Source organism: Telopea speciosissima, chromosome 1 (assembly GCF_018873765.1).
Source record: "Telopea speciosissima isolate NSW1024214 ecotype Mountain lineage chromosome 1, Tspe_v1, whole genome shotgun sequence".
Lineage (NCBI taxonomy): Eukaryota > Viridiplantae > Streptophyta > Magnoliopsida > Proteales > Proteaceae > Telopea > Telopea speciosissima.
Window position 1 is genome coordinate 32,102,218 of NC_057916.1, and position 18,606 is coordinate 32,120,823.

General features: G+C 41.2%; 2 protein-coding genes and 1 pseudogene across 2 annotated transcripts; 1 reads left to right on the top strand and 2 right to left on the bottom strand.

Moving 5' to 3' along the window:
* Positions 1-1,317: 1,317 nt before the first annotated feature.
* Positions 1,318-2,174, bottom strand: LOC122646480 (annotated as a pseudogene).
* Positions 2,175-7,723: 5,549 nt separating this feature from the next.
* Positions 7,724-8,213, top strand: LOC122646571 (photosystem II reaction center W protein, chloroplastic-like). The gene is made up of 2 exons (XM_043840185.1): positions 7,724-7,823; positions 7,903-8,213. The coding sequence occupies exons 1-2, from the start codon at positions 7,724-7,726 to the stop codon at positions 8,211-8,213; spliced, it is 411 nt and encodes a 136-aa protein (XP_043696120.1).
* A 208-nt stretch (positions 8,214-8,421) lies between these two features.
* LOC122643700 (transcription factor MYB1-like) lies at positions 8,422-9,466 on the bottom strand. Its single transcript, XM_043837298.1, has 3 exons — positions 9,309-9,466; positions 9,053-9,182; positions 8,422-8,942 (listed from the first exon to the last, which is right to left on the bottom strand). The coding sequence occupies exons 1-3, from the start codon at positions 9,439-9,441 to the stop codon at positions 8,429-8,431; spliced, it is 777 nt and encodes a 258-aa protein (XP_043693233.1). The 5' UTR covers positions 9,442-9,466; the 3' UTR covers positions 8,422-8,428.
* Between the last annotated feature and the right edge of the window lie 9,140 nt (positions 9,467-18,606).

Here is an 18,606-nt window from a genome sequence, read left to right on the forward strand (position 1 = left end):
ACTAGGGGTGTCAATGGGTCGAGTTGGGCCGGCCCTGCCTAAACCCTGACCCTGACCCTAGATCCCTTAACCTAAACCCTGACCTTGACCCAACCTTGGCAGGGCCAAGAAACCCTCAACCCTGACCCGACTCCGCCAGGGTTTTCCCTAACCCGGCCCGGTCCAACCTGACCCTGATAGGATCGGGCAGGGTCGGGTTGGCTCTGATTGACCCTGTCTTGACCCTAATTCCCAATTCCCAACTTAATGGGGTCGGCAAAGAAGAGAAAACAGAGCACAAATAAGGAGAGAGAGAGAGAGAGAATAGGTTCAACTTGGCTTGCAATAGTTTCCACGAGTCGCAACCAGAGAGTAATATTCATAATAAACACCCAACCAGCAACAGAAGTACAGCAAAGTTTCATTAACTAGTAATAAAACAATCACAACAGTTTATCTAAAGCACACGCACACGAAGGAAGCAAGTGAGAAATAGACGACTAATCTTACTCTTTTTTACATACCTTGATGCGAATCTGGGAAGGAGGAACCGAGGAAGAAGAAGGCACTAAGGCAGACTGCTAGTCAAGCACTCGAGCGGCTGCTTTCTCGTGGATGAAGAGGAAGAATGAAAGGTAAAAACGAAAAGGGAATAATCGGAATATGGGTTAGGATTATCATCTCTTGTGGGCATTTTGGTATTTTCAAAAATATACATACTTATAACTAATTCAGGGTCGGGTCAAGGCTGGGCCAAGCTAAGCCCGGGGTCTTATCCTGGACCCGACCGACCCTGCCAGAGTCAGCCAAAAACTCAACCCTAAACCGCCCTTTGGGCTGGTAGATCAAGGTCGGGCCCAAGCCGGGTTCAGGGTGGGTTCGGGCCAGTCGGGCATTATTGACACCCCTAGGTTTAACATTTGAACTGTTTTTCCACCTTCGACATTGTCAACAACAAAAAAAAAAAAAAGAGAAAAATTTACACATACCACCCCTGTGGTTTGACGAAAGGATAATTTTACCCCCCAATTTTGAAAAATTTTGCGTACCCCCTTGAGGTTTGTAAACAATAATAAATAAGCCCATTCCGTCAATTCATCACTAACACTGTTAAAAATAAGAGGTGAACTGACAAAATTACCCTTGCAAAAAAAATAAAATAAAATCCTGCAACTCATCTTCCTCAAATCGATTGGGAAGATGGGTTGCAGGTTTCAAAACCCTTTCAACCTTTACAAATACTCTCCAAGATCATAGACCCATGAGCTTTCTCACTTACAATAATGGAATCTAATTAGGGTTATCTCACAAAGAAATGACTGCAATGGCGAGTTCAGATTATGATGGTGATTGTGGGCCCTGATGAGCACCGGAAAAACCACCATAGGCAGACAACCCAGAAGGATGACCACCGTAATGAGAAGAAAGAGTGCTCGGCATGGAAGACGGTGGTGGCAAGCCAAGTCCATCGCCGGTAATTTCTCCGGTGACACCAGGGGGGGGGCTGAGCTCCTGCAACAGCTACTCCAGGTTGGCCAGGCTTCGCCTTCTTTCCTTCAATCGCCAATTTGCAGAGCAACTGGTGCCCATCAATGTTCTTGGTGGCATCAACAAGAGAAGCCTTTGCGGCCTCAGCAGTTTTGTAGACGAATAAGGCAAACCCTCTTCACTTTCCGGTCTACTTATCGAATCCTAATGGTCCCTCCTATCTCTCCATAAAACGAGAAGTGAGCAAGCAAGCGATCCGCAGGCATATCTGGAGGAACGTTCCCAACATAAATCTTACGCATTGACATATCAACCGCCGGTGGCTGATTTGCAGTGGGGCACGAAGTCCCTGGGGCGGCGAGCTGTGTGACAGTCATCCGACCGTCGATCTTCTTGCTGGGCTCCTTCAATGCGAGCATAGCACCGTCGATGTGCTTGAAAGTGATAAAGCCACAACGTTTGCTCTTCCCTGTAGCTTTGTCGAAGATGACCACGGCTTCTTCAAGATCACCGTATTGTGAGAACAGAGTGCTCAGGCCTTCGGTGGTTGTGTCCCAACCGAGACCGCGGATGAACAGCTTGCGCTGCGCTGGATAACGGTCGGCAATGGCATGGATATCGAAAACGTCTAAGTGACAGGCGGCGGCATCTTGAAGGATATCGAGAAGTTGCTCTTGAGTAAAGGGTTCGATGATCTTGCGAGTGAGAAAGCATAACCCGTCGCATATTTAAAGCAGATAACCCTAATTAGATTCCATTATTGTAAGTGAGAAAGCTCATGGATCTAAGATCTTGGAGAGTATTTGTAAAGGTTGAAACGGTTTTGAGACCTGCAACTCATCTTCCCCAATCGATTTGGGAAAGATGAGTTGCAGGGTTTTTTTTTTTTTATTATTTATTTACAAGGTTAATTTTATCAGTTCACCTCTTATTTTTTATTTTTTTACAATGTTAGTCATAAGTTGACAGAATGAGTTTATTTGTTACTGTTTACAAACCTCAGAATCGTACATTGAATTTTTCAAAATTGAAGATAAAATTTATCATTTCGTCAAACCTCAAGAATGGTATATATAAATTTCCCAAAAAAAAAATTGCTCATATAAATAAGAAGAAAGGTTTCGTAAACCGTGTACAAAACTCCCCCCCCCCCCCTTTACTTTTTTGCTTTTCTCCAAAATCCCCTTTTTTACATTTTGCTTTTGTACTTTTCATTCACAATTTACTCTCTCGTCTCTATTCACCTCCACTCTGCAACTGCGTGCGGGAAATTCATAAGTTCGAATATCTTTGTTCTTAAATTTTTAGGGTAAGAAGTAAACAATTATCAAGTATAGTATACATAATTCCTTACAAATAATCAAACAACCACCCCCCCCCCCCCCCCCCCCCCCCCCCCCCCCCCCCCCCCCCCCCCCCCCCCCCCCCCCCCCCCCCCCCCCCCCCCCCCCCCCCCCCCCCCCCCCCCCCCCCCCCCCCCCCCCCCCCCCCCCCCCCCCCCCCCCCCCCCCCCCCCCCCCCCCCCCCCCCCCCCCCCCCCCCCCCCCCCCCCCCCCCCCCCTCCAATCCCCCCCCCCCCCCCCCCCCCCCCCCCCCCCCCCCCCCCCCCCCCCCCCCCCCCCCCCCCCCCCCCCCCCCCCCTCGCCCCCCCCCCCCCCCCCCCCCCCCCCCCCCCCCCCCCCCCCCCCCCCCCCCCCCCCCCCCCCCCCCCCCCCCCCCCCCCCCCCCCCCCCCCCCCCCCCACCAAATATTCTTCTGTTAAATCAACAACTGATTATTCACAATAAAGAACACAAGGATGTTTGATAGTTTCACCATTACTGATCCTTGTATTTCAGGCCACCCGATCGTCTTTGCCAGCAGGGAGTTCTTAAAAATGTCTCATTACTCTAAAGATGAGGTGATTGGAAGGAATGCGAGGATGTTTTAGGGCCCTGAAACCAATCGAAAATCGGTAATGGAGATTCGAGAGGCCATTCGGGAGGAGAGGACTATTCAGTTGAGTCTATTGAACTATCGGAAAGACGGGACTCCCTTCTGGATGTTATTTCATTTGAGTCCTGTTTTCAGTATGGAGGATGGCAGGGTCATTCACTTTGTCGTGGTTCAGTTGCCCATAGCAAGGAAATCGACGGGTTTTACATCTAGGTTTGGCAGGAATGATTGTAATTTTGGTGAGGTTGGCTCTAGAATGCCAGAGATCGTATTTGGATTGTCTAAATTTGTGTCCCAGAAGAACATGGAAAGCTGGAATTAGAGAACATAGAAATAGATGCAATTGGGTACCATAATCAGTTATCTATCAAAAAGTATAATGGAAGAAAATTAGTTAAATGTGAGAACTAGAAAGTAAGGAGATTCTCACACGAAAGAGCAACATAGAGAGAAATTGATTGAAGAAAAGAGGGAGAATAGCAACGCATCTGTTACAGATACACAAAATATCTTCCCTGAATCGAAATCATGACTGAACCTTGACAAATAGCGGGTACCCATCAATCGTTTTTGCCTTTATCGGTGAATGGATAGAAAGAACAATCAATCGACTTAACACACACAACCAGAGCTCAAGAGAGAGAAGGAAAGTGAGATCAACAAACTAATAGAACTCACAAAAAAGATTCTGATTTTTCTGAGGAAGAACGTAAAAATTTTCCCTTTTTTTTTCTTACTTCGAGCTATTTAGTTCGACTAAATTTGTGTCCCAGAAGAGAGCAGTAAAGAATGAGAGGGTTTGCTATTGGTATACTCTGGTCAGGAAAATAGCCGGACAAAGACAAGTGGCTGTGCAGGAAAGAAGTGACGGTGATAAAAAATGCTTGAGGAGAAGAAAAATCCTCTAGAAAAATTTGATAATGACGTCTGTTGATTGATAATGACGAAGAACTAAACCCTAATCTTATCTTGTTTCATAAAAATAAAAAATAAAAACCTAATCTGATCTTGTGGTGCACATTCTCACAATTTCTTCAAGCTGTTAACCCTTTTTTTTTTGTTTTTTGTAGGGTTAGGGTTGGATAGTCATGACACTTGGATTGAGATGAATAGAGGAGAGAGAGAAAATTGTGAATAAAAAGTAAGGGAATTTTGGGGAAAAGCAAAAAACAAAGGGGGGGGGGGGGGGAAGTTTCGTACACGGTTTATACGACCGTGTACGAAACCACATCTAATGTAATGAAGAAGGGATGAAATACGGTAATGAGGACAAGATTGCCAATCTCACACCACATCTAATGTAATGAAGGAGGGATGAAATACCCCTTCCAATGAGCACCCTTGACGTTGCATCTTTTTAAGCAAGAGAGTCCGTCACCACATTAACCTCTCTGTAAGAGTGAGATATTTTCCATTCAATGGTATGAAGTTGATGAAATGACAATATTGCTCAAGGAAGAACCATGCCGATTAGTCACATACATGGCAAATATTAAGGCCGCTTTCATAAGCTCATCAAAGCTGTTTGTTTTGAAATGTTTTGCCCTTATTAAATATGGGTCGATGTTCTCTGTGCCACAGTGTAGTCTGCATCCAAATACATGGGAGCGGCATTTCCATCATTCAGGGGGTGGGATGGTCATTTTTCTCACTCCCCATGTGTCTGGGCGCAGCCTGTGACCTCGGCACAGAGAACATTTCCCCATTATATATATATACCGTGTACAATGTGTAGTTTACTAAACCGTATAGTCTTATTCTTTCGCTAAATTCAAGTTTGAGGTTGCCTGAAAGCCACAATCTTGAAAGGCCTATTAGAAGACGATCATAAACTCATCATTTGCTGTCCAAACAATTAGATTTACTTTCTTCGTATTATAGTTGGTTCTCATAATATATACTCTAAAGTTCACAGGTTTATAAAGTTTTTGGGAAAAGGGTGGGAACTTGATCGGGGTGCTCACCCTGTATCTGTCTCTCTCCCACCCTCCATTGAAAGGACCACCTTGGCAAACACATCTCACCCCACCCATTGATTGCTCAAGGCCCGTTTACTTGAAGCGGGCGGCGTACCCAACCTTTGCCCAAAGTTTTTGAAAGAATCATTTTCAATAGGCACATGAGCCATCTTGCTTTATAAGGTAAATTTTCAAAATTGTTATGTATCATATTATGTTAATTTTATCTTGTGACTTTGGGAAACATCACATTCCATTGTTACATGAATGATTATCCTATTTTTATTGATATTTTTTTTTGGTAAACATTTTTATTGATATTTACATATCATAAAAACTTAATCAAATACTATTGAAAATTTCTACCAAAAAACAAATACTATTGAAAATGATCTATGTACTTCATTCTGTATTGTGTCTTAGTTTTATTCACATGCAGTTTATACTAGTTAGTTTAGCCAAGTAACAGGAAAATCCGTTTGACTGGGTGGCGGGGGGGGGGGGAGGGGGGAGAGACTTGGGTGCCTAATACCTTTTACGTACTATAATATAACTCTTACCAAGATAAATGGACCGATTAGTCTCCAATGGCCTGTCATGGAGTTAAATTTCTTGTAGATATATCCTAGATCCTAATAATTTGGGTGGTGACTCTGGCTCAATTCACCTTCCTTCTCCCAAAGAGGAGACGGGATAGAGGCTATATAACGATCCTCCACCATGTCTATTGTCCTCACAATTACCCAATTATATAAAAGGCACTCCACCTTTCTCTCACACATATCATCACATTTGACACCCGCATCAAATAATTAAGGGAAAATTACTTAGATCCATTAGATAAGAACGGAAATTACAAAATAAGTAGGTTTCAAATTTGTTTTTCATCCACTATTTTCTATTTTAAAAAGATTTACTTAATCCCCAAAGTTGGTTAGTACTCATGCTACGTTAAAATAAAATAAAAGAAAACTTGCAAAATTGCCCCAACCTAATTTAACAATTTTAAAAACTGTGAAATCCGATGAAAGTACACCTTAACTGTAGGAGTAGAAATCAAAGCGGTTATTATCCCCTAAAAAATATAAAAACAACGTTAGAGCATCGAATGCAAAAGAAAGTACATCTTAATTGTTGAAATAGAAAACAATAGAAACATACTCAAAAAAAAAAGAAAAAAAAGAAGAGGATGGTCTACCCACCAAACCCTCCTAGGGTTTTGGTATGTTCCAAAATACCCTCCCAATACCTATTCTCGCTCTCTCCCTACACCCTAAATGAGATCTCATTCATAGTTGGTGGAAGGAAACTCGATCATTAAAAAAAAAAGTGAAACAATAGATAAAAAAAAAACAGGTAGAGAAAGTTGCCTGCCTCTTCCCTCCTATTTTTCCATCGTGGTTTAAAATTAAAATAGATTTTTGGGGCAATTTTGAAAGTTTACTTTTAATTTCTTCTAACATGGCATGACTATTAACCAACTTTGGGGATTGAGTAAATTGTTTCAAAATGGAAAGTAGTGGATGTATAATAAATTTGACTCCTACTTATTTTATAATTTCCATTGTTATCTAGTAGATCTAAGAAATTGTCATAATAATTAATTTGTAACCTTATTTTTTACCCTTTAAGTACAACACATTTCTTATACCAACAAGGGAAAATCCTATCCTTTTATATATATACTCTAAAAATGTATGATGTAATGATAGCTTTTGAAGATAATATAATGATAAGTCATTTTTTCAAATTGTTTTTAAAATTCTTTTTTTAACCTTTGATTTAAATTTTTGGAAAAAAAAACAAAGGACAATGAAAAGAAGTATACAAATTCAAAATACACCTATAAAAGTGTCATTGAGGCACTCCCAAAATAGACCTACACTCAGCATCTTAAACCAAGGAATCAAGAATTGAATCTTGCCGAAATCGATCACAAGAACCCTAGAATCGGCCTTTAAATATGAAAACTTAACGATTCTAAGGTTTATGCCCAACTTTTTGAAACCTTCTTAACCCATTGAATTGTTTGGTGATTATATACTTCAAAATGAAAAGTTTAAGTTTTCAAACGAAATGCCTCTGTCAGTAAGCACAAGAGCCATCTGTTTTGAGATGGATAATGTGAATCTACCGGGAAAAAAAGATATGGATAATGTGACACGTGGAGGATGTTGTTTGGGCATATATAAACAGATAAAGAATACGGAGAATCATGGAACGAGGGGTTTCCGATCCGTCTATCCATCTTCTGTGGTTTTAGTGCGTTCGGCCTCGATCACCTGTAGCAGAAAAGAGTTGCAGATATTTCGTTAACTCTTTCAGTCTTTCTCAACTTCCATTTTCTTCCGGATTCAAGAGAAATGGCTACCGTAACTGCAAGCAACACAATCTTTCAGGTCGTGCGAGCCGGCCTCGTCCGGAGGGGTTCGGCTGGGGCCATTTCGTCGCCTGTCCTCGGTGGTAAGCTTTCTTCTTGATCTTTTCATTAAAAAGGGTATTCCTTTTCCTTTTTAAATTTCTGTAAAAATTTTGAGTTCAGGGTTGCCGGAACTTGCAAAGAAAGGACGTGTGGTATGTTCCATGGAGGTGAAGGCACCTGCATCTAACAATTGCTCAGGTATGGGTATGAGTGCATCACTGGTGGCAGCGGCAACAGCAGCGGCGATGTCAAGCCCGGCCTCGGCACTGGTGGATGAAAGAATGAGCACAGAAGGAACAGGACTTCCCTTTGGTTTAAGCAACAACATACTTGGGTGGATCCTCTTGGGTGTGTTTGCTCTTATATGGTCTCTCTACACTGTTTACACTTCCACTCTTGAGGAGTCAGAGGAATCAGGACTCTCCCTCTGAGTGAAATACTAAATCCCCTTCTAGAAATCAGATATGGTTAGAAGGAATTTAGAGATTGAACAAGAACCCCCTTCCCTTTATGTAATTAAACTTCTGTTCTCTACTTGTTTTAAATTTCTCTTACTCTTGATTTTGTTTAGAGTGTGTAGGAAATGGGTGTGCTTCTATGGTAGAACTAAAAATATTTGGGTGGAGGGAACCAATGCTTTTAACTCTCATATCCAATTCCAATCATCTTCATTCTCCAAACTTAGATCAGTGTACCAGTTATAGTTGTTACCATTATTTGTCTCTGCTTCTCCATCTTGGCAATGGGAGACCCAAGAGAAGTCTGAATTCAGAAGGTCAGATGACCATAGCTCCATTAGCTTGGAGGAGCTGATCTCTTCTTCTCTATGGGTGAACAAGGAGGACAACCCCTCATAGGATACTGGTTCTGTTGCTTTGAGGCTTATAATAGCTGAGGGTTCCCCCATTGCTTCAGCTTCAAGTTGCCCAGATTCTGGTGGTGGTGGCTGTAATCTCATGATAATGCTTTGCTGCTCCTCTTTGTTCTTTTTCTTCTTCAGGTTAGATTGACTTGAGTTTGAGTTGAAGTGATTCTGGGTGGAAAGTGGAGGTAGGGGGAAGGAGTGACCTTCTTGGACCTTCTTTCCTAGAATGGTGTTCCAATAATTCTTTATTTCATTGTCTGTTCTTCCTGGAAGCCTTCCTGCTATGAGTGACCATCTACAAACACCAATTTGGCAGGATATAATGATTAGTACAAATTAATCACTATTTGAAAACTTAATCATCTACTCAAAACCTGGAATTTTTGGGATTGGGAGGAGGAAAACCTGTTGCCCAAGAGCTTGTGAAGCCTGATGATAAGCTCTTCTTCTTCAGGGGATATGTTTCCTCTCTTGATACCAGGTCTCAAATAATTCAACCAGCGAAGTCTGCAACTCTTTCCACTTCTATTGAGACCTGCAGCATTGAATGAACCAATACATCCAAAATATGTGTTTCTACAGAAAAAATATAACCAAATAAACAAAAACTACAATAGAACATGTTCTGTTCTCAGTATCAAACTAGCTAATCCATTTCTACCTGCTTTGTTGGGGAGGTGATTCCATCTCCCCTCTCCATGTGTTTTAATGTAATCTGATAGGATTTGGTCCTCATAAGCACTCCAAAGGCCCTTGCTCAATCCCTCCTTGGAACAGCAAGGGCTTGTACCCATCTCACTATCTTCCTAGATTATCCTTATTCCTGATGTGTTTCTTCTGTTAACCTTTCAACTGAAGGCTTCTTATAGTGGGAAATTGCCGGCAAATTCAGAGAGAGACGGAGAGACAGAGATCACCAAATTGGTCATGACATGATTTAGGGCCTCGTGGCACCCTCCCTTCCTCATGGTTCTTGTGATTCATGATTGGTTCTTTTTTTGAATTTGAGGATATCTTTTTGGGGGCTCTCTCTCCCTGTGAAGAAATAAAAGCGACGGAAACATTGACAAAAGAACGCCTTTTAAGAGAGGAGACAGAAGTAGGTTAGACTTAAATAAAGTGTATTAAAGGGTAGTTATCAGTAATGACTGATTAACTCTTTCTCTCATCAAGTTCTTTTTAATGGACCAAACCAACCTTTTCATATGTGCATTATTAGGGTCCGGACTGTGGACCATGGTTTGAGGAATCCATATTGGATTGGCTGATTCGTATCGGTATCTAGCCAATCCCGTATCGGTGGATCAGTCCGGATCAAGTGTAAAAATGTTTTAAAGTTTTTTTTTTTGAAGAAAACAAAGGTAAGTATGTCCGATCCAAACTGATATGGGCTGATCCGGATTAGTATCGTCGAGACCGATCTCGATAACGATTACTAAAACTCTGTTATTGACTCTAGATCCTGGATTAAGCCAGGTCCTTCAGCCCATGCTTGGCCTACAGACCTAGGATCAGCCCCATTCAAATCAGTTAATTCACTTGAACTTGCATATGAATGTATCTGAAGCTTCCCTCACAGCCTTCAAAAACAATGTGGGAGGGTGTAGTGGCTTGCTCAGAGAACCCTCTCCCTATCTGTTTTTTTGGAGAGGTAAAAGTTTTTCTAGGGAGGCTTGGGATGGCTTAGTGCCTTAGCTAAAAGTTTTTCTAGGGAGGCTTGGGATGGTTTAGTGCCTTAGCAATTTCAATTGTTGGACATGTGGGTGTTGGAAATGTATCCATCAAATCCATATTTATATGGAATATATATAAATTAATTTGCATAATTTAATAACGGGCCTCAGTAGTGGTTAGGTTTTAACCTAAAACTGTTCGTGATTAGGGACGGGATTGGACACCTCGTTTATATGATCGTCGCATTGTCTATACTTAAGAGTGGAGATTCCAGGGCACAAGTGCAAATGTAAATATGGCGTGTGCATTGAACAAGATCATACGAGAATTTTAGATTTATATTGCTATTAGATGAATTGGAACGAAATTCTTGTCTGTAGTATACGATCGGTCGCTTGACTTGAAGGGTCTTTATCAATGCGGTCGAACACCAACGGTTGATGTCTCCTGGACTACATACCGGCGTACTGAATTCGTAGTATTTGGCTATGTTCGAAAGAAATGTCCAATATGGAATCCACTGTACTTATTAGGAGAATATCAAGGAAAGAGAATGTTTACAACTGTTTGAACATGTTTACAATTGATTAGACACAAATCAGTAACAGTGGCATTTTGATAAACTTTTTGTAAAGTTTTACAAATTAATCCTATTAATATTTACTTTCACAAACAATTTTAAAAGAAAAAAATTTCCGGTCCAATCGATATTGCAAAATCTTTGAAATAGTATATACTTTAGACTAGGGTATGACAATACACACAAGCCTTACAGTCTATAATGAGATATTGTTTTATGGAGTGATTGATGTGTATTAATCTACTCAATTTGGGAGATTATAGTTACACTTGTTTTGCAACATCTGTAATGAAAAATATAATATTAGGAATGTTGCATTCACCAGGCACATGGCATGCTGAGTTGAATCCCAATGGAAACCTACCCCTTCCCAATTTAGTTTCACCCATCATGGTATCATTATATTTTGGATTTTTATCAAATGCCCCCCCTAAAAATGCCTATTTGCCCAAGTGTCCCTTACAACATTTCTAATTGTAAACTCCCCATGTTAGTTTTAGGGAATGTAATGACCAAAATGCCCTAGTGATAAAAACCCACAAAAATTAAAAAATCAAGTGATCAAATTGCCCTCATCTTCTCCAAATGGTTTAGGATTTGAAAGTGAAAATCAAACTTTCAACCATTTGAGAAAGATGAACCCTAAAATCAAACCCTATAATCACCCATCGTAATTTCTTCTGCAAATCGAAAAATCAAAGAAAGATGGGAAGATGATAGAGATTGGGTTGGCCTTCGAATCCTACTTCTTCAACTTCGTTTTCCATCTACAGACCTTGGAATTACGAACTTATTTGATTACCCTTTTTTTATTTTTTTAAACTATTTCCCATCTTTTCCCTAAACCCCATTAAGTTGGGTTTATTGTTTTGCAGCAGGAACTAGGAAGACGACGTGATGTTGATCCCTTATTCGTTTTTGGCCGACCGTACCAAACCAATGGAAGACGATATCATGTACCGTGAAGTTTGTGAAGCAGAGTATACGGATTTTCTGATTTGGTCGGATCTGATTCCTTGGACATGGTGGCTCAAATTTGTTTTTTAATGGATAGCGGATATTATGTGAATGACACGTAACAGATAATGCTGCGTTTGATGTCAAGGATTTGGATTATTACGACCCTAAAAAGGAAACAGGTTATGTTGGACTCAAGAACAAAACTGCACTCCGTTAACTGTATTCGCTCTTCCACGCTCTTCCAGACTTTGTATACCCGCATTCGTTCTTCGATTTGCAAAAGAAATTACGATTGGATTGATGGGTGATTATAGGGTTTGATTTTAGGTTTCATCTTTCTTAAATGGCTTAGGGTTTGATTTTCGGTTTTAAACCTTAAATCATTTGGGGAAGATGAAGGTAATTTGGTCACTTTGTTTTTTAATTTTTATTGGTTTTTGTCAAAGGGCATTTTGGTCATTACATTCCTTAAAACTAACACCTAACATCCCGGACCAAAATACTACAATTTGTTGAAAATAAAGGGAAATTTACAATTAAAAGAGTTGTAAGGGGGTATTTGGACAAATGGGCATTTTCAGGGGGGTATTTTACAAAAACCCTTATATTTTATTGGCTATAATGCTTGAGAGAGAGAGAATGTGTGTGTGGCCACGTTCACGTGAGGATGGTGATGTCGACAATTCCACGTGATGATGTGGACTGTGATTATTTGTGGACATCCACATGAGATGTGATGTGCCTACACCCATATGATGATGTGGGACCCACCTACATGTTATGGTTGCAATTTACTATGCATTCCCACAAGCATTCCCATGTTTAAAAAGTCTTGTTTACTTTCAGAAAGTGGACAAAACACATTAATTAACAATTAATTGGAGTGTTTTAAAAAATAAACACTCTCTCTCTCTCTCTCTCTCTCTCGGATATCTCCCACTCACCTCTCGGATATCTCCCCTCATCCAAAACATAAGCATGCCTTCAACCTTAGAGTAAGGTTCGAGAAAAAGCTTCAATGGTGATTTTGAAAATATCCCTTGGAAGAAGTGAGACTTGAGATGTTGATGGTGTCATACATATGGGAACGTGTAGTTGCCATAGTGGGATGAAAATGAACCAATAAAGGGCTAAGATTTTGTGGAGGCACTACGTTTGTGGGTTTTAGGTAACTCGATCACCTTTCTTGCTGATTTAATTTTTTTATTGATAACTCCCTACCGATAGAACGATCCGTAGTTTCCCAACAATTGGTATTAGAGCCTCCCTACTAATTGGGGGATTCTAATGACTTTTTAATGATGTATTGCATTGCATTAATCCATTTATTTCATTTAAACAAATGTTGGTCAGCATTGTCGGCCCACACAGGCAAGCCAGTAGACTCTGTTGTTATGCACTTGGCCTACAAAGGCACACATGCCCAGCAAGTTAGTCCCGTAGGCCAAGTTCGTGCCTTGCTTATTGTCTTGCACACTTGCTCAGCAGACCTAGCTTGCCCTCGTGCACCACACACTCAAAACCCATGCTCAGTAGACCTCGTGTGGCCTGTTACTGTTGTGAGGTTTACCAACCCCGTAGACCCCTATCTCTGTTGTGTGCCTATGTGCATGCATATGGTCATCGATGACCCTCACCTCATGCCCAATCTTCTACTAGTCCCCTCTTTTTTGTGGCCTCAAGTTGTTGTGCCCACAGCCTTGGCAATAGGTGTTTGCTGCCATGGCTGAGGCACCCAAGGCCTTTAGTTGCAGTGCCCACGGCCATAGCGTGTTGTTGATGACCTTCCCTTCTGTAGTTCTAGATTAGTATGAAAACTCATATGGTAATAAGTTCCTTCGCAACCTATACGAATAATAAAAAATAATGAAATAATAAAAATATCTGCAACTTACAACGACAGGGAGAAGAAGAAGGGAGGAAAAAGATGGTCTTAGGGTTTGGGAAACCCACTCTGTAAAAGATCTTTTCCCTTTTTTTGGTAAGAAAAATGATATTTTCCCCATGTTAAGTCATATGTGCTTTTAAATGGGTTTTGATTTATTTTTGGTTATGGGCTTAGGCCCACGGACATGGTTTGAAATCATTTCTAAATAGAAACAAAATTTGATTCTTTAAAAGTTGTTTCGAGCCCAAGTGGGGATCATAAGGTGATGTGAGATAAGTTACTTTATGGGCTTTTGGACTTAAAACATGACAAGAATGGGATTTTGCATTTGTGATCATAGGATCCAACTCGGCCTGAATTGGCCCAGCCCATTATTATAAAGGAAAAGGGCCCTAAGTCTGTTTGTGGCTTAACTAAAAGTGTTTTAATTTAAGCTCATATGGGCATTATATATTTTAAACCCAACAAACTCTTACCCAATCATGGTAGACCAATGATTGAGTATCGGCCTCTTTTATCTAATATTTTCCATAGACCTTTAAACTCTAATATTTTGTAACTTCATAGTTATTAATTAGAGGCCCATTATGTGTACATTCTTGTGTGGCCCACTGGAATGTCTGGTAAGGCAATGGGATTGCAAGTTGGACTTGTATGTTTTTGGCACATAAGATACTACTTTAGGAGAATACTTAGCACAAGTAAGGGTTCCTTGTCCCACATGAGATGTGAAATCCTTATAAGCCTAGGGCACTTGAACCCTTTTAAAATTAAATGCGATATAATATTAGAAAATTATTTGGAGGTTCGAAAATTTCTAGTACATAAGATATACACTTGTTATGAGATAACATATAATTATGTTTACTAAATGTTAGTAAATTAAAATATGGTTTATAAGAGTTAATTTTTATATAAATGAAATGAAATGATCAAATCTATGCAATGTGGATTAAAAATTGACCATGTGGTTGGATGTATTATGTGGATGACATGCATATTGTGGTATTTATATCTCTCTCATCTCTTATTTTTTTCTAAAGACTTATACTCCCTTCCGGCAACCTAATTGTTGGGTTGGTTTTTGGAGGTTTATTTATTTAAGAATTGTGATAAATAGAATTAAGGTTTCATTTTATTTGATTGTAAAATGGTCGGAGATGTTGATTGGGAGAAAATCAGTAGTGATGATTGAGGGATGATCAGAGCTGTTGATCACTTGGATTAAGCAACCAAAATTTCGATGGATTTTTTATTTTTATTATTTCCATTGTTATTGTTATTTTGATTATAATTTGCATTTGCATTACGACCTAATAAGTTGAGTGGGAAACTAATGAGGCTATGTTAATCTAACCCATTATGGAATCAAAGTGATTACATGTGATGTAAAGTCAATTTGACTCTAAATGCCATCCTATAACCACTAAAGTAATTTAATTACATATAAATTTTTTTTGGTATGACATGTGATGTTTGTTTAACTGTTAAGAATAATGTATGGTTTATTTTAAATTCATGTGATGAATGTTTAGTTTAGATATTGATATTCCCAAGTTAACAATGAGATAGGGTGAATCAAGGTCACAAAAATCTTTCAAATTTATTTTCAATACACATTGCAACACACCCTTGGTATTCCGAACACCCTGTCATTGCGTGAACCTATGAATTCTCGATTTTTACACTTATGGGGCCTTCACCCACTTCTTCCTCCTTCTGCTAAACACCGTGTAAGCATGTAATATACTTAAATATATTTCCAACATCTAATTGTAGGCATGGACCTTTTAAAGTTAAGGTTGGAAGGGTAGTTTAATATTCTCAAAGATTCAAGGACTTAAGAGCTAAATAAGCGACAATCAATAACTTCATCAGATGTGAGTACTCATATCTAAGAGCTACACGGGATAAAACTTCAACGCAGTTAAAATGCACATAAATCAGGATTCAGTAGGGAGTCTTGGGAGTTGGAACGCATGAATTCAGAAACTGTTTACTATCGAAAACCGTCGGTCTAGGTTAGGTCGGGCCACAGGACCAAAGTTGGACGGCTAGGCTGGGAGCCGTAGGTGGATGGATTGCGTGAGACATGATCTCATCCCATCACCCGGGGACTGAGCCACATGGCAGAGATGCAAGAGGCGCTAACCAGGTGCGACATCGCCCAAGGAACGTGAGAGTGCAGGGCAGAAGTGGACCCCACCATGGCATTGCCAGTTAGAGGCGGTATAGGCTTGGTGGGACACGTGGTGATTACTAACTGGGACTGGGAAGTATGGACCGAGAAAGGAGGATTTGGTGGGGAGCAACCGCACGGACTGATAGGAAGAAGGACATATCCTATATAAGGAGGTTGACTGATCTGAAAGAGACACACAAACACACCTGACAAGATCAGCAGCTTTATTTTTACTTTATTTTGCTTTGTTGTTTGTCCTTCCTTTATCATTTGCTGGTTTCTGTCGTTTTCTTGGACTGAGAGGCTGTACGGTCATGTTCTTGGAGTGACGCGGGTGTATGCACAAAGTCCACATTCATATTTGGTATGATCAAATAGTATATTCATTATTTCAGTTTCATTTATCCTTGTTTGTGTCCAGTGGTTCTTTCTTTTGGCAATCTGGTAGTGCGTTCAGGTTGCGACCTACGTTGTTGGCTTAACCCAAAAGACCTTAGAGCTACTCAGGTAAGAGGGAGACCGGTTTGCCTGGTTAGGAGTCAGATTAGGCTATTTTTGGCCTTGTTTAACCCTGTGCAAAGGTTCTGGCACGCCTGCGCTATTTGCACCACATGCATTTTCCCCTGTGTGTGAGTGTTGCGATTTTCCTTGCCAACAGAAACAAATGTTTTATCTTTGACTCTCAATTTTGAGAGAAAAAACTAGCAAGGGAAGTTGAAAGATTATCTGCCATAATAAAAGTATTTTGGATTTATGAGTGTTGCGTCAGAAAAGTCATCGAAGCGTCCTATGCCTGCAAAATGAGATTAGCAGAGAGTACCGGGCTGTGCCGGCGATCTCACTCCGATGCTTAAGTCAGAATCCTTAGCAACAAATAATTAGAGTATAATTCAAATAATCGTAATTGGGTGTTACCTCCCTTACTTAAGGTGGGCGATGAGCAGAATCATGCCCTAATAGGAAAGCTGGATTCCCGGAGTGGAGTGAGAATGTTTATGAGAGATGTGGGGGAATAATGTTTATCCATAACTTCCCACGCGCCTGATTAGGCGCAGCGTGCGCATTAATCTCAGGCCATGTTAGCTTATGGCAAGCTTTGAGTAGCTTATGCGAAGTATGGAGGTCGCCCCTCTTTACTGGCTTGGGCCAAGTCATTGTTATTTTGATGGTGGAGGGGCGTGCCCGCGCTATGGTACGAGTTGGATCCTAGCTCAGTGCCAAGCGATGCATGTCGCTTCTTTGGCCTCGTTCTAGACGAGCTCATCGGTTCATGTCAGTTACTCGTGTCCTCAGCCCATCCTCTGCGTGCTCATTAACTCGTTCTCGTAGTCAGAGACTTCTTGACCCATCACGAGCCCCCCACTCCCTTGGGCGTTGTCGCCCAGGGGAGTTGAATCGGTTTGAATTCCCTGGCATCTATCCTTGCACGTGCAAATGTGACATTTTGATAGCTGGACGTGACCTAACATTCCAGTCTTCAGTTGACATGTGGCTCCGATCATAATGGCAGCTCGATTCGAACCCTTGCAATTTTGGCTTGGCCACGCTTGAGATGCCACACGCGGCTAGCCACGTGGTCATAGGTATTATGAGGTCTAGGCAAGATCTACTGCCACTCGATCCCTGTTGCGCCAAGGCACCCATTGATGGGTAGACACATGGCATGGTCCTTTATGATGCCTCGGGTATGCCTAGCATTGATTGTTCTCAACCCCATGATGGGTTTTGCCACTGATCGTTGGATCTGGACGTTTCTTCTTCCTTCTTTAGCCTATAAATTGGGGCTTCTTGCTAGACTGTGATCCTTACTGATACTCTGCGAATTTGAATCCTCTTACTTTCTCCTTCCTTCTGCTGTTTTATACTCCAGTGCCTTAACACTTTCTCCGGTCACCTGCCAGTACCTGCCATTGTTCGTGCTTTAGTGTGCTCGTGCTGCCTATCTTGCTCGAGCTCCATCCTTAGTGCAAGAACTTCATTTCGCTTCTTGCTCGAGCTACACGGGATAGAGCTTCAACGCAGTTAAAATGCACATAAATCAGGATTCAGTAGGGAGTCTCAAGAGTTGGAATGCATGAATTTAGAAACTGTTTGCTACCAAAAACCGTCGGTCTAGGTCAGGCCGGGCCATAGGACCAGAGTTGGACGGCCAGGCTGGGAGCTGTAGGTGGATTGGTTGCGTGAGACATGATCTCATCCCATCACCCGGGGACTGAGCCATGTGGCAGAGATGCAAGAGGAGCTAACCAGGTGCGACATCGCCCAAGGAACGTGAGAGTGTAGGGCAGAAGTGGACCCCACCATGGCATTGCCAGTTAGGGGTGGTATAGGCTTGGTGGGACATGTGGTGATTACTAACTGGGACTGGGAAGTATGGACAGAGAAAGGAGGATTTGGTGGGGAGCAACCGCACAGACTGATAGGAAGAAGGACATATCCTATATAAGGAGGTCGACTAATCTGAAAGAGACACACAAACACACCTGACAAGATTAGTAGCTTTATTTTTACTTTATTTTGCTTTGTTGTTTGTCTTTCCTTGATCATTTGTTGGTTTCTGTCGTTTTCTTGGACTGAGAGGCTATACGGTCATGTTCATAGAGTGACGCGGGTGTATGCACAAAGTCCACGTTCATATCTGGTATAATCAAATAGTATATTCATTATTTCAGTTT